The following is a 14,737-nucleotide window of genomic DNA, read 5'->3' on the forward strand; positions in this document are numbered from 1 at the left end:
CCATGGATGGCAGGCTGGCTTCTGTGATGACCTGCACTGTAGTTTCTTAAGGTCCTAGACAGAGCAGTTGCCATACCAGGCCCCTATGCACCCGGATATGCTTTCTGTGGTGCATCTGTAAAAGTTGGTGAGGGTCTTTATGGACATGTTGAATTTCATAAACTGCCTAAGGAAGAAGAGGTATTGTTGTGCCTTCTTGACCATCCCATCTGCGTGAGAGGTCCAGGACAGGTTGTCGGTTATCATCACTCCCAGGAACTTGATGGTCTCAACCTCGATTGATGTAGATAGGGGTGTATTCTCCTCCTTTCTTTCTGAAAAGAATGTTCAGTTCTTTTGTTTTGCCAACATTGTGAGGTTGTTACCATTGAACCATGACACCAAGCCCTCTATCTCCTTTTTGCATTCCAACTCATTGTTGTTTGATATCCATCCTACCACCAGCAAACTTGCAGATGGCATTCATTCAGAATTTGGTAACACAATCGTGGGTGTACATGGAGTACAGTAAGTGGCTGAGAACACATTCTTGGGGGGGCTCCAGTGTTGAGGGTTATCGAGGAAGAGGTGCAGGTGTCTATCTTCACTGATTGCAGTCTGTGGGTCAGGAAGCTGAGGATCCAGTTGCAGAGGGCAGAGCCAAGGCCTAGGTCTCAGAGTTTTGAGATCAGTCTGGAGGTGATTATAGTGTTGTAGATAGCGCTGTAGTCAATCAGTAGGAGTCTGACATAGGTGTCATCATTGCTGAGATGTTTCAGGGACGAGTGTATGGCTAGGGAAATGATGTCTGTTGTGGACCTGTTATATCAGTAGGCAAATTGCAGGGGATTGAGGGAGGCTGGGAGCGGAGAGAGAGGGGAGAGGAAATGAGGAAGCTGTGGAAATCTGTAGCTACCCCGTGTGGTTGCAGAGCCCCAAGGCGGAATATGAGGCATTCCTCTTCCAGGCATTGGGTGGTAATGGTTTGGCAGTAGAGGAGGACCAGCACCTGCAAGTCCTTGACGGAGTGAGAGGGGGAGTTGAAGTGGTCAGCCATGGGTTGGTGGGTGCGGGTGTCCCAGAGATGTTCTCTGAAATGATCTGCAAGAAGACGTTCTGGGAGTCAGGTCCGCACACCCACCAGCCCACACCCCACCCTGGCACCTTTCTCTGCCACTGCAGGAAGTGCAAAATCTATGCCCATACCACTTCCCTTACCTCCATCCAAGGCCCCAAGGGATCCTTCCATATCCGTCAGAAATACACCTGTACCTCTACCAATGTCATCTACTGCATCCGGTGTGGTCTCCTCTACATTGGGAAGACAGGACACCTGCTTGCGGATCGTTTCAGAGAAAATCTCTAGGTCACCCGCACCCACCAACCCCACCAGCCCGTGGCTGAACACTTCAACTCCTCCCGCTACTCCATCAAGGACATGCAGGTCCTGAGCCACGTCCAATGCCAAACCATTACCACCTGATGCCTGAAGGAGGAACGCCTCATATTGCACCTTGGGACCCTGCAACCACACGGGATAATTATGGATTTCAACAGCTTTCTCATTTCCTCCCCCCCCCCCCCCCCCCAACATTATCCCAGTCCCAAGCCTCCAACCTGGCACCGCCCTCTGGACTTGTCCATCACTGCTCCATTCTGACCTATCACCTGCTCCCTCACCTTCATCCACCTATCACTTTCCCAGCTACCTCCCCCCAACCCCATCCCCCTCCTAGTTATCTCTCAGCCCGGACCCACAAGCCTCATTTCTGATGAAGGGCTTATGCCCAAAATGTCAATTCTCCTGCTCCTCGGATGCTGCCTGACCTGCTGTGCTTTCCAGCACCACACTCTCGACTGTGGTGCACCCACCAGTCTGCAGAACTGAGTGTAATCTAGGTAGAGACCCCACTGAGATCAAAGTCTCTGAGCTGATGGTATAGGTAAAAGCCTTATTAGTGCATCCTCTGAGGGTTCAGTGGCTTCCTCCTCAGAGGTGGAGATGGAGAGTATGGTGTCTGCTACTGGCCTCTTCAAGGCAGAAGTTTGTTGATTGCTACTAGTAGCTCATAAGAAAAGAGAGTTGTGCAAAAGAGATCAAAACTAGTGCAAATTAAAAAGATGTTAGTGTTGATGGTAATGGAAAACAGCCCAACACAATGATGCTTGCTGGGTTTGTCACCCATTGGGGTCTCTCCATCTTGACTGGACCGATTGTGTTCTTCTCTGGCCAGCTTGTTGCATGGGCAATGTACTGCCCACCTCCCCCTCCACCTCCCCCTTCCCCCCCCCCCCTCCCCCTCCCCCTTCCCCTTCCCCCCCCCACCCCACATCCCCACTTCTGCCTCTCTTGTTTTATGGTTTCATGAGAATAGCCATTATTAAAGAGAGGAAGATTGAGACAGAAATCACTGACAGCCATGGCGGACCAGATGCCATGAATCTCACTCGATTAAACACAGACAAAATTCAGACCTTTGTCTCACAAACTATCTAAAACAAAAACAATAGTAAAATTTAACAAATTGAAGTTTCATATATGCTTCTTAAACTAGGGAACTGCCATTCCTTAATCATACTTGTATAACTGGCAAAGTGAACATCTTTTCAATAAGTCTATACAGTGCATAATTAGGGGAGAACATGAAGACAAGTATTTTTGATTTGCTCAGATTTCCTTCACTATTGCCCATAGTCTAGAATTTTTATTGTATACTGAAATGCCATTCTCATTCTAAAGCAGTCCATTCTGGTCCCCATGTGACATTTCAAGGGGATCAAAAAGTCTTAACTAATGAAATAGTAAATTGGCTGCTATGGTTGCACTGAATTTTAATCTTGGATTCAAACATGTCACGCCATACTGGAATTTTTTCATCAATACATATGAGACTACTTTGCATCAACTTAAAGATGGAAGAACATGTGCAGCCCTCTATTGGTATTCCACCATCGTAAGGACAAATCATATTGAGGAACAAAACAACAAACAGTGTTCTAGAAGAATTTTACATGAGCAATGATCCAAAATATTGAGCCAATCATAATTATAAATGGACAGCAAAGCCCATAAACCTGAAGAGAAGTGAGTATTTCTGGTCAAATGAAGCAAAATTCTCAGCCACAGTAAGTGGTTGATGCCAAAAAACTGCATTATTTTCAAGAAGAAATTAGAAACCATTCTTAGGGCTAAATAGATCACAAGATATGGGGAGAAACCAGAAACACCATACTGAATTGGACGATTAGTCATTATCAGAATAAGTGGCAAAGCAGGCTTGAAAGGCCAAATGACCTACTCCTGCTCCTGCTATATTCCTAAGTTATGGCTCACTGAGATACTGGCAAATTACATTATGCAAGAGAAAAACCTATTCAGGAAATTGCTTAAGCTTCAGCAGAAATCTAATACATTTCATGCTGGGTTACTGTTAAACTGCAGCTACTTAGAAGTAAAGACAGACATCTGTTCATTTGCATTATCAACTTTGAAAAATCTAACTTTCGTGAATGACTTACACATGAAATTTTATGCAATAATTTCAAAGCAAGAAAAAGGTTTCATGATCCCAGTTTCATTTTCCATTGGAAGTTAAATAGCTATTTGAGAAAACGATTACTACAGATTGTATAGTTTTTACTTAGAGTGAAAAATCAGCATCTTTATATTTGGCCCCATGATAAGGTTTTCTTTTCAATCACGAATGTTTTATGTCAATCTCTACGAAGATAAAATAAATTGATTAAGATTTATAATTCAAAAAATGTCTAATTATTTGCTTATCTCCATGTCATTTTTTCATCCAGTTTGTCTAACCAAAAATAACATTTTGTTGGGGCAATTTACCTCAACAAAACATTCAAAGGAAACATTTTTGGAGGTAATCACTCCCTTTAAAAAGGAACAAAATATGTGAGGCTGTTTTACTGATTTCTCTACGTTAGTATGGGAACTAAATTATATAATAGACATCTGAATGCATTTTACCTTTTCAAGAGTTAAAAGATTGATCTCTGACTGAAGTCGAATTTCAGGTTTACTGCTCTGCTGCTCCTTGTACTGATGGAACTCTTTTTCAAGTAGTTTGTATTTCTGTTCTGCTTCATGGAGCTAGATAGAATTCATGAAAGGAAAAAAACTTTCAAGAAACTAAAGGAAGTCAGCTTATCCTTTAGACATTAAACAGATGCTCTAAAAATTCACATTCAAAATAAATGGGTTTTTAACACAACTGAAGTACATGCAGACTAACAGCAAGATAGCTGAACACTGACCAAAGTGCGGTTTAAAAATGGATGAATAATTTCATTGTTTACATCCTGCTGACAATGCCAGTGAGGATACTAAACAGCAACACATAACTAGCTAATTCTTCTACAGCAGATCATTATTTATACATCTATTCAGTTAGCACTTTGGCAGTTTACACTACATTGCAATAACTTTTTAATATATACACTGTACAAAATCGAAGTGTAACTTAATAAATAGACCAACTAGTATACTGAGAACACAGACTTTAGGATGTTACTCCAGTAAGAAATTGAAAAATTATTCTTCCTCCTGATGACTAACTTCAAATTATAAAACATATGAGGTCATTAGTTACTGACAAAATATTAAATGCTGACATGCAAAAATAACCTGCTTTTATGAGTGTCAAAACTGAAATTTTAATTAATGCAGTTTCTTAGACACAAATCTAAGTTGCTAAAACATATCAGCAATTTAACAACCATGGAAATTGGTCTGAATACAATTATAAACAACACATCATCTGAAAATGTATAGTATTTAGCATAGTACCCAAACATGTGCAAATGTTATGTATGAAAAAAAGTCCCGACCAGGAGCTTTACTGGAAAGGGGAATCTCTTAAAATAGGTCCACACTCAGATATACTAAGTTTATAGTGTTTCATTGAATCGGCACTGAAGATGGGAAAGGCCTGGTTGTAGAACACACTTATTCTACAATTATGGGTACACAATGTAATTGAATTTATCAACTATGAAACTCAAATGAAACAAAGGCATAGATTTAATTCAAAACAGTAGCTGTTTTATGAAACTTACTTAACAAATAGCTTAACATTTTATTAACAAGTGGCAAAATGCTGCAAAATAAACTGACAGCCAAAACAGAAAATGGAAATGGATCAATAGCTAGGGCAGTTCACATTTAATTTAATTACAGGTGCATTCAACCTAGACAGCAGAAATTTAAGATCCCACTTTCCTACTGCGTAAGACAACAAGTTGGTCACCTGAGCCCATGTGATAGTAATTAACACTGGAAGAGAGCTTTCTTATGTGGTCAATTGGCAATAAGACGTTTCCATTTCTGTGAATGAATTACAATTAATTCAAAAGTTAATTATTGTTAATTGGTCTGGAATTTCATTGCTTCATATAGCATTACTGTCAATTTTCAATAACAATGTAGCAGAAAGCTATCCTGACAACTAATGTATAGCCCTCGACGCTTGAGAATTTCTGTGCACTAGATTACCAAATTGCTTTTAATCTGTTACCTTTTGGTCAAAGTAGAATTTTAAGATCTTAGACGAATGTGAAGAGAATATCTTTTCACTCTATGACAGTATACAAGTGCTTTGTACTTGTAACTGTGATTGAGATCTGGTATCGTCATTTGAGCAGCACATCAAGCAAAAGCTGAAAGCACTGTACTGAGCTAGATGCCTAAATTGTGTGCTCAAATTGTGAAATGGGAGTTGCATCAATGATTTTCCAACTGGCAAGTGAGCTATCTCTGAGCAAAGATGACATGGAACTTCCTTAGGTGAAAAAAACTGATGTCTGCAATGGGTGCAATTGTACAAATTGTTTCTAAAATAGTGGCATAAAGAAGTAGCCTAAATATTTTTGAGTGCACCTATAAATCTACATGGCTGGATTTTACATGTTCCTATCAGGCGTATTTTTGAAGGGGCTGTGTGGGAGAGAAAGGGGTTCACAGAAAACACGACCACAGTCTGGGGAGAAATGCTGGATGCGTTCTGCAAAACTAAGTTAATAATGTTTCACTTGTTAGGCACTGAAGGTGGAAAAGGCTTGGGAAAGAGCAGGCTGTAGGTGTCTGACAACATGTTGTTGACAATGAGACCGTTATGCAAGATCACCTGGTGCCAACTTTCATGGAGATTCTGATAAATGAAGACAAAAGTAATAACAAATTCAATTTCTAAGTGCAAATACACCAGAAAGAATACTTAATGTGATGCCATTGCTAAAATACCTAGAAGTATGAAGAAATTAAAATTGCATGCTTCATTGACAAGATGGATGAGCACAATAAAGTAAGAACAAACTGATATAAAGAATTACTAATGTTTTGAAAAAGCATCTTATGTTGCCTCTGACTAGCAATCCTTTTCCTCACCTGCTGTTGTAAACGAGACTTATCTTGTTCCAACTGGTTAAGTTTTAACTTTTCCAGCTCTACCTGACGGACAGAATCTTCTGTACAACGTCTCATGGTGTCTTGCATTTCTCGCAAACTCCGATCATGCTCATCTTGTAACTCTCTTCTCAACCTCTGGAGCTATATACAGGATAATAGTTCGAAAACTTACAGATAAACTTAATGACAAACAAGATAATTAATAAAATACTGATGATGCAGTAACTACTTTTGTTAATTCCTGTACAGGATGTCGCTAATGTTGGAAGTGCTTAGTGTCCAGTCCAAATGCTATTGAAAAGGTGTGAAGAAGCCATTGCATCCCTTGTGAAGATATTTTCCACAGTGCTCTTAGGTGAAAAACAACAGGATTTTGGCTCAGCAATGGAGAAGGGTGCCAGATATTGAACAGCTGTCCTGTGAAACTTGTTTGCATTACATTATGCAAATTTCAACTGACTGATAAATTATTGGTTCATTTGATCTACTCTAATCTTATACACATCTTGCATGGTTGAGAGAGCTGACCACTCAACAAATTCAAGTGGGAACATCCTTTAGTTTAGTTTTCTCACAATATTTATCAATGAAAGCTCATTTTGAATGCATTGCTGTGGAAGTTTAAAAGCATACTATAAATGAAACAATGTAACTTATGAAAATTGGAATGCAAGTTATGTTTGAGTATGTATCATACTTTGAAGCATTACAATAATCTGGACTAGTTATTTCAGGGCATTTCACCTAGACGGGTTTGTCATCAGTAACTCTTAGCCACAGATTTAGTGGTCAGTCATAGACTGGTTCTTAGTAAGGTGAAGGTCTGACAGCCTGAGATTATTAGGTCTGTTAACAGATTTAGAGTCTCACATGATGCTGAGGTGAGCTTCCGACTCATATTCATGTCCTCTATAAAAATGACTCTTTTAATCTCTGTAACATCACTCAAATTCACATTTGACTCAGCTGATCTGTTGTTGAAATCCTCATCCATGTCTTTGATTACTTCTAGACTTGATTATATCAACACAATTTTGGCTAGTTTCCCACAGTCTATTCCCCATAAACTTCAGATCATCCAAACCACGGCCATTGTCTTACTTTGTGACATGCCTTATTCATCCATTACCCCTGTGCTCAACAAGATCAAGCAACAACTTGATATTGGAAATGTCATCCTTGTTTTCAAATCACTCCACAGCCTGTTACTTCCCATCTCTATGATCTCTTCCAGTCTCACAACTCATTTTAAGAGTTTTGTACGCCTCTAATTATTGTCTTTTGTGTATTGCCAATCATAATTGCAGCACTCTTGGAGTTATTTAATTCCCAAGCTCTGGAATTCCCTCCCTCCACATCATTTTTAAGACATTTCAAAAACAAAGTTACTTAATATGACTTTTGTGGCTCAGACTCAGTATCATATTTTGTTTTGTTACACTCCTGTGAAGTGCATGGATATATATCATTCTGTTGAATAAATAAAATTTGTTCTTGTCAAAGGTGATCTGCATTAATTTGGTGCTCTTAATGAATACCTTACCAGGGCATAAATTAAAATATTCCAAATGATTTGCTTTGTACACTACTCATGCACTGGAAGTCCTTAGGCCTACAAGAGGCATGCCTCCCTCCCCATTTCAGGACAACAAATCAACAAGAGATGTCATGCAGCTAACCATACGTGCAGTGTTAATTTTCAGCTTTCAAAAATGCACATTTTTGAAGTCAAAGAAATTGAATCGAATCCCAATTTTGCTTGCCACTTCAGGGTTGAGTATTAAAACACTGTACATGAGATACTGACAACACAGCAATCGGAAATTATTCTTTTTAAACAGAAACTATACTGTAACTTACCAAAAAGAAAATATTGAAGCCAAAACTAAGAGGACTTATTTTTAACCAATGAAATGAGGCAACTGAATTATTTTATTAAGCAAAATGTTTTTTTCTTTGCTAATCTAAACTCGAAATTTTGCATTTATTTTTTCAACTTGAAAGTAATTTTTCACAAATAATATTGAAATCACAATGCAGGAATTCATATGTCCAGTCTTGTGAAAGGTCAAGTCAACATTTTGTTTTACATTATAGGTGAAAAATAAATTACGATAAATTTTACACAGTTCACTTGAGTACAAAGCCTGTCAGTAATTCCTCAAAAGTAATTTACTATCGGTATATAAGATTGACTCAAAAACGGGTAACCATACTTATTGATTTACTAAATAACTCTAGTACAAGAATGGGAAAAGGAAAAGAAATCTTCTTAATAATGTTTGGATTATAGAATAGATCAGTTCAACTTAATTGTAATCATAAAGAATGTTTAAATTATAAGTCTGCTTGCCTGTTCAGTAAGATTTTAAAAAATTTCAAAGCAATGTTTGAAAAAGAGAATTCCCAGTATCCCATATGGCCTACATTTATGCTTCAATGAACTTTACTAAAAATATTAACATGCTCAGTTCTGGTCTCCTTGCTATAGTAAATATGTTGTGAAATTTGAAAGGCTTCGGGAAAAAATAGCAAGCATGTTGCCAGGATTGAAGGGTTGGAGGTATCGAGAGAGGCTGAATAGGCTGGGGCTATTTCCCCTGGAGTGTCAGAGGCTGAGGGGTGACCCTATAGAAGTTTATAAGATCATGAAGGGCATGGATAGGGTGAACAGTCAAGGTCTTTTCCACAGGGTAGGGGAGTCCAAAACTAGAGGGCATAAGTTTAAAAGGTGCGTGGTGAGAGATTTAAAACGGACTTAAGGGGCAACTTTTCCATGCAGAGGGTAGTGCGCACATAGAATGAGGCAGCAGAGGAAGTGATGGAGGCTGGTACAACTACAATATTTAAAAGGCATCTGGATGGATATTTGAATGGGAAGGATTTAGGGGAGTTTGTGCCAAATGCTGGCAAATGGGACTAGATTAATTTCAGATATCTGGTCAGCATAGAAAGTTGGACTGAGGCATCTGTGTCCATGCTGTACATCTCTAAGTCATTATTTCATTGCTGATTGGAATATGCAAATTGTTATTTAGACAGAAATAGAAGTGAATCCAGACTTTAAAAATAATTAGTTCGCTGTGAATCATTTTGGGACACTAAGAAAATGATAGGCATTTTTTAAATCTGGCAATACAGCACTACTACCATTAAGTCTCCATCGTTAGTATTTCATCACTACTGACCAGGAGTTTAACTGGATGAACCATCGCAAAAAGTCAATTTGCTGAAAAGAAACTATTTACCTCCTGATCTTTGAAAGCAACTCCAGTAGTTAACAACTAAAGTCAAAGTTGCAATGGAATAGTCAATTTTCTGTATGGCCCAAATTTAACTCAAATCAAGTTCAGTGCCATTTAGGACAGCACAGTTCAGTTGCTGCTGTCCCATCATTAAACTCAATATTCATTTATTTCACTAACAGTAAACTGTGGCTGTAGTATATTCCATCTACAGCATGCAGTGCAATTCTTCAAGTTCACTTCAAAGATCGCAGCCCTGTAACCTCCATATCAGAGAAGAGCAAAATTCCATGGTCACGGGAATATATCTCAAAACCCTTCATGCCATGGATTGTCCTGACTTGGACATAGACTGCTATTCCTCAATTGCATACATACCCTAGAATTCTCTCCTCAACACCTTAACTGCAGTGATTCAAAAAGCCCACCACTACCACCTACAGGAAAATGAGGGATGTACAACAATTACAATCTTGACAGCAATTCCCAATTATCAGGAACAAATGTTTCTTTTAAATCTTTTTAAAACATTAAATTTACTTGAAATTTTACACTGCAACCAAAGAGAAAGGTTACATGTTCATGAACAGTATCAAATAAACAGCAAGGTTATTGTATTTTGCACCTTTAATGTTATAAGAAATTTTAAATACAATCACCTCCACTTCACCATGAGCAAGCTGTCTCTCTCTTTTTTCCAAATCTGCCAATGTTTTTTGTAGTCGTTCCTCAAGTGCAGCATATTCAAGCACCTAACATCAATAACAAAAGAATCCCAAATTATGCACTTTCTTTTCAGTGCAGTATTGGTAACTTACAAAATCTTACAAATCGTAACTGGACAAGTGGCTCCCCACTTTCGGACTGTCTCTCAAAAAAAAGAATAAAAGCCTCATTTACCATGTTCAGTTATTAAAGCAATTTATCTTATCATAATTCAAACCAAGGTAAGCAAGGGAAAAAAGTGTTGAGATCTGTTACAAGGGGATATACTTATTGGACTTAATACATTTCCTTTTACTTCAAACTTGCTCAGCACTAGGATTTGTTTATCAACTTTTCCTACAAGATGTTTTGAGTTATAATGATTAAGTGCTTATGCCATTCCTTTGTAATGGTAGATAGGAATTTCACACGTTAAGGATATTTTTTAAAGGTTCAAAGAACCTTCTAAGCATTTTATAAAAGTTAGCTGGACTTTTTAAAAAAATACCCCAAATGTTAGTGCACATGTCTAGAATCTCAATATATTTGCAATTTACTAGTTAAAGCTGAGTTCTGTGCACATGATAAACTCCACACCTCTGCCTATTATCTATATTATTTTATATTCTGGTCAACACCAGTAAAATCTAAATATCATTAGCATAACTTTAATAATGTTGTGCAGCCTTCCAAGCACTTGAGAAGAATTTTAGTTTTTAATTTCAGGCTTTGAACATTTGCAGTTTTAATTTAAATTTTACAAGCCCAAACTTTGATTACTAGTTGAAATATGTATTATTACAGATCACGTAGAGAATGAAATGAAGATGAAATCAAAAGCAACTTTACTTCAGCTGACCAAACATGAGTATTAAATCAGTTCCAGCTATTTAGCCACAGACAAACAATAGTCACCACTGTACTGAGCTAAATTAACATATATTGTTCAAAGTATGTCACCACTTAAATTGCATCAGAATTCAAAGTGTTAATCTTTATGACATACATTACAATGCCTTCTCTCTCAGTCAAATGTTACAAATAAGAGAGGGGTTTGCTCTGCATTAAATTTCTCAAAAACATAACGAATTGCAGAGCAAAACAGGATTATTTAATTGCATTTTGTCAATCCTGCAACAATGGACTGAAACACAAAATTTGCCTCACATCTTTATGAGATAATGACAACAAGTGTAAATTAGCACTCAAGTTCAATACCAATAATAGCCCTAACTACTCATTGAAACTTTTTCACTTAAACTTTCAGGGATGAATGAATTTGAACTCCTCTGTCAGAACTCATATGACACCAGGTTATAGTCCAACAGGTATATTTGAAATCACAAGCTTTTGGAGCATTGTCCCTTCACCAGATGAAGTGAGAGAGAAGCACACAGACACAGAATTTAAATGAGGCAGAGAGATAATTACAAAAAATTTAAAATAAGGTGATGCTGGAGACAAACCAAATGATTGGAACAATATGCGAGATGTAAGAGTCACATGTTGAGGGTCTAACCAAAGTAATAAGCAATCCAAAACTGCACAAGCTAATTAAGGTAGAGCGATCATAACAATCTATCAAGGTGATGGTGTCAATACAGGTCAGTAAGGAAGATTTTCACAGAGATAGAACAGTGCGGTGGGGTCACATGTAATGCAACATGAAACCAAGATCACAGGTGAGGCTGTCTTCATGGGTACAGAACTTGGTTATCAGTTTCTGCTCGGACATTCTGCATTGTTACATATTTGGAAGGCCACTGAAGATCGGAGGCTGAATATCCTTAACCATTGAAGTGTTCCTTGACTGGGAGGGAACATTCCTGTCTGACATTTGTTGTGTGGTGTCCATGCATCCATTGTTGTAACGTCTGCACGGTCTCACCAATATAGCATGCCTCGGGGCATCCTTGCCTGCGGCATACGAGATAGACAACTTTGACTGAGTCGCATGAGTATCTGCCAGGTATGTGGCGGGAGGTGTTTCCATGTGTGATGGCACATCTGTGTCAATGATTGACCTGTCTTGCAGAGGTCACTATGGCAAGGTTGTGTGGTGTTGTGGTCGATGTTGTACTGAAAGCTGAGTAGTTAGGTGTGAATGATGGTCTGTTTAAGGTTTGGCGGTTGTTTGAAGATGCGACGTAGAGGATGATCTTGGCGAGATGCTCATCATTACTAATGTCATGTTGAAGGCTGTGAAGAAGATGGTGTAATTTCTCTGTGCTCGGGAAGTACTGGACAATGGAGGGTACTCTATCAGTTGTATCCTGTGTCTGTTTTCCGAGGACATCATTAAGTTTTTTTTTGCTGCGGCACATCAAAACTGGTGATCGATGAATTAAGCATCGTATCCCATTCCTATGAGGGCGTCCTTCAAAATCTTCAGGTGTCTGTTGTGTTTCTCCTCATCTGAACAGGTCCTGTGTGTATGTGCAGAGCTTGTCCATAGGTGATGGCGTGTTTAATATGTTTAAGATGGAAGCTAAAGAAGTGCAGCGTCATGAGGTTATCCATGGGCTTGTGGTAGAGTGAGGTACTGAGGTGTCCACCCTTGATGGAGATATATGTATCCAGGAAGGAGACAGATTCTGAAAAGTAGTGTCCATGGTACGCCTGAAGGTGGGATTAAACTTAGCAATATCAACTTAAACTGTTGATATTGCTAAGTTGACGTTTCAGTGATTCCTCATCAGGAGTCCAACCTCCTATGTCACTGTTGCTGAGCACTATTTAGTACCTTTTCCATGTCTTCTGATTTCCATTTCTGATTTATTCCACAAAATATACAACCTCACAATTACAAATTATAATCTATTTGCCCAGTTCCTATAACTGCATGTCAAGTCTCTTTTCTATTGTCAACAAATTCTAAGAAGAGGTGCCCCTAATGCAACTTCAAATTATTGATTTACTCCCAAATATGGAAGTGGAGCCAACATCTATCCCTGAGCAAATCTACTTCCAACTCTTGCCTTCTGCATAAATAATTTTCACTAATTTCATCATTCCAAGCAAATTTACTTATCTAGCACCTTTAAAATAGTAAAACATCCCACAGCATTTCACAAGAATGTTTTTTAAAAAAACTGACACTCTGCCACATGGGGACCGATTAGCGGAGCTGAACAAAAGCCTGATCAAGGAGGAGGTTTTAAGGAGAACTTTCAAGGAACACAAAGTAGTGGAGCATGGAGAGGCTGGGGGTGGGAATTCTAGATCCGACAATCTTAGCAGATGAAGGTAATGCTGTCAGTGGAATGGTGATAAAAATTAGTGATTGTTTAGAAGCCTGAATTGAAGGAGCACAATGCGAGGGCTGCAGGAAAGTGACAGAATGAGAGAAAGGCAAAGTGTTGTGAGGATTTGAAAACAAGGATATGATTTTTAAAGTTGACAGATTGCTTAACTGGGAACAATGAACATCAGCAAAACATATGCAAAATCACATTCAATACTGAGTTTAAGACTAGCTGCAGGGTTCTGTACAAGCTGTAGTTTAAAACATGCCATGGGACGCTAAACAGGAGAGCATTAGAATAGTCAAGGCAAGAGACAACTAGATCTTCAAGCAGAGACCAAAGACCATGGCTTGAGTAATCTTCCCACTATTTTGTTGGAGGCTATTTCAGCATATCCAGTTTTTCAAATTAGACAAGCAGTCTGATGATTTAGAGAAGGTGGAGGGTAGAAAAGAAATGGTGCAGAGATGAAATTGGTGATGTGACTAAATCTGTGGAAGCTGTAGTGTTATCAGATGATGTCACCTGAGCTTGTGTGAAACAGGAGTGAACCAAGAGTAAATTTTGAGGGATTCCAGAGGTAAAAGAGTTATGACATGAACAGAAGTCATTGCACACGATAAAGAAAAGATAGGAATAGGACCAGTCGAGTGCTTGCCCACTCAGCAAGACAACAGAAAAAGACATTGAAGAAATATGGTGTAGTCTTACCATGCCAAAGGCTGCAATTAGGTAGAGAATGACAAAAAGGGTTTGTTTGCCATTACTACCACAAAAAATGACATTTCTGATTTTTTTTCCTATTCATTCACAAGATGCAAACATTGCTTGCTAGGTCAGCATTTACTGCCCATCCCTAATGTGGAGTCGGGACATTAACAATGATGTTAAGGAGAAGTTTCCAGGATTTTGACCCAGCATCAGTGAAGGAGCGGTGACACAATTCCAAGTTAGGATAGTGAATGATATGGGGGTAATGCGTAGGATGGTGCTCCAGTGTACCTCCTAGCTTTGCCTTGTAGATGGTGGAAATCACATTTGGAAAATGTTCTGGAAGGAGTCTTGGTGACCTGTGGCAGTGCATTTAGTGGATGAGTCAGCAGTAAGTGAATATGCAGGTATTGGAATTGGCACCAACC

General features: G+C 38.8%; 1 protein-coding gene across 4 annotated transcripts in view; it reads right to left on the minus strand.

The window, feature by feature from the left end:
• The window catches only part of cep120 (centrosomal protein 120), a 105,820-nt gene that overhangs the window by 12,996 nt on the left and 78,087 nt on the right, over positions 1–14,737 (minus strand). For all 4 annotated transcript variants that reach the window (XM_072584529.1, XM_072584536.1, XM_072584521.1 and 1 more), the window contains 3 exons: positions 10,308–10,400; positions 6,383–6,544; positions 3,968–4,090 (listed from right to left, as the gene is read on the minus strand). In XM_072584529.1, coding sequence (XP_072440630.1) covers positions 3,968–4,090; positions 6,383–6,544; positions 10,308–10,400 — 378 coding nt within the window. The remainder of the gene's footprint in view (positions 1–3,967; positions 4,091–6,382; positions 6,545–10,307; positions 10,401–14,737) is intronic.

Source organism: Chiloscyllium punctatum, chromosome 2, assembly GCF_047496795.1.
Source record: "Chiloscyllium punctatum isolate Juve2018m chromosome 2, sChiPun1.3, whole genome shotgun sequence".
NCBI lineage: Eukaryota > Metazoa > Chordata > Chondrichthyes > Orectolobiformes > Hemiscylliidae > Chiloscyllium > Chiloscyllium punctatum.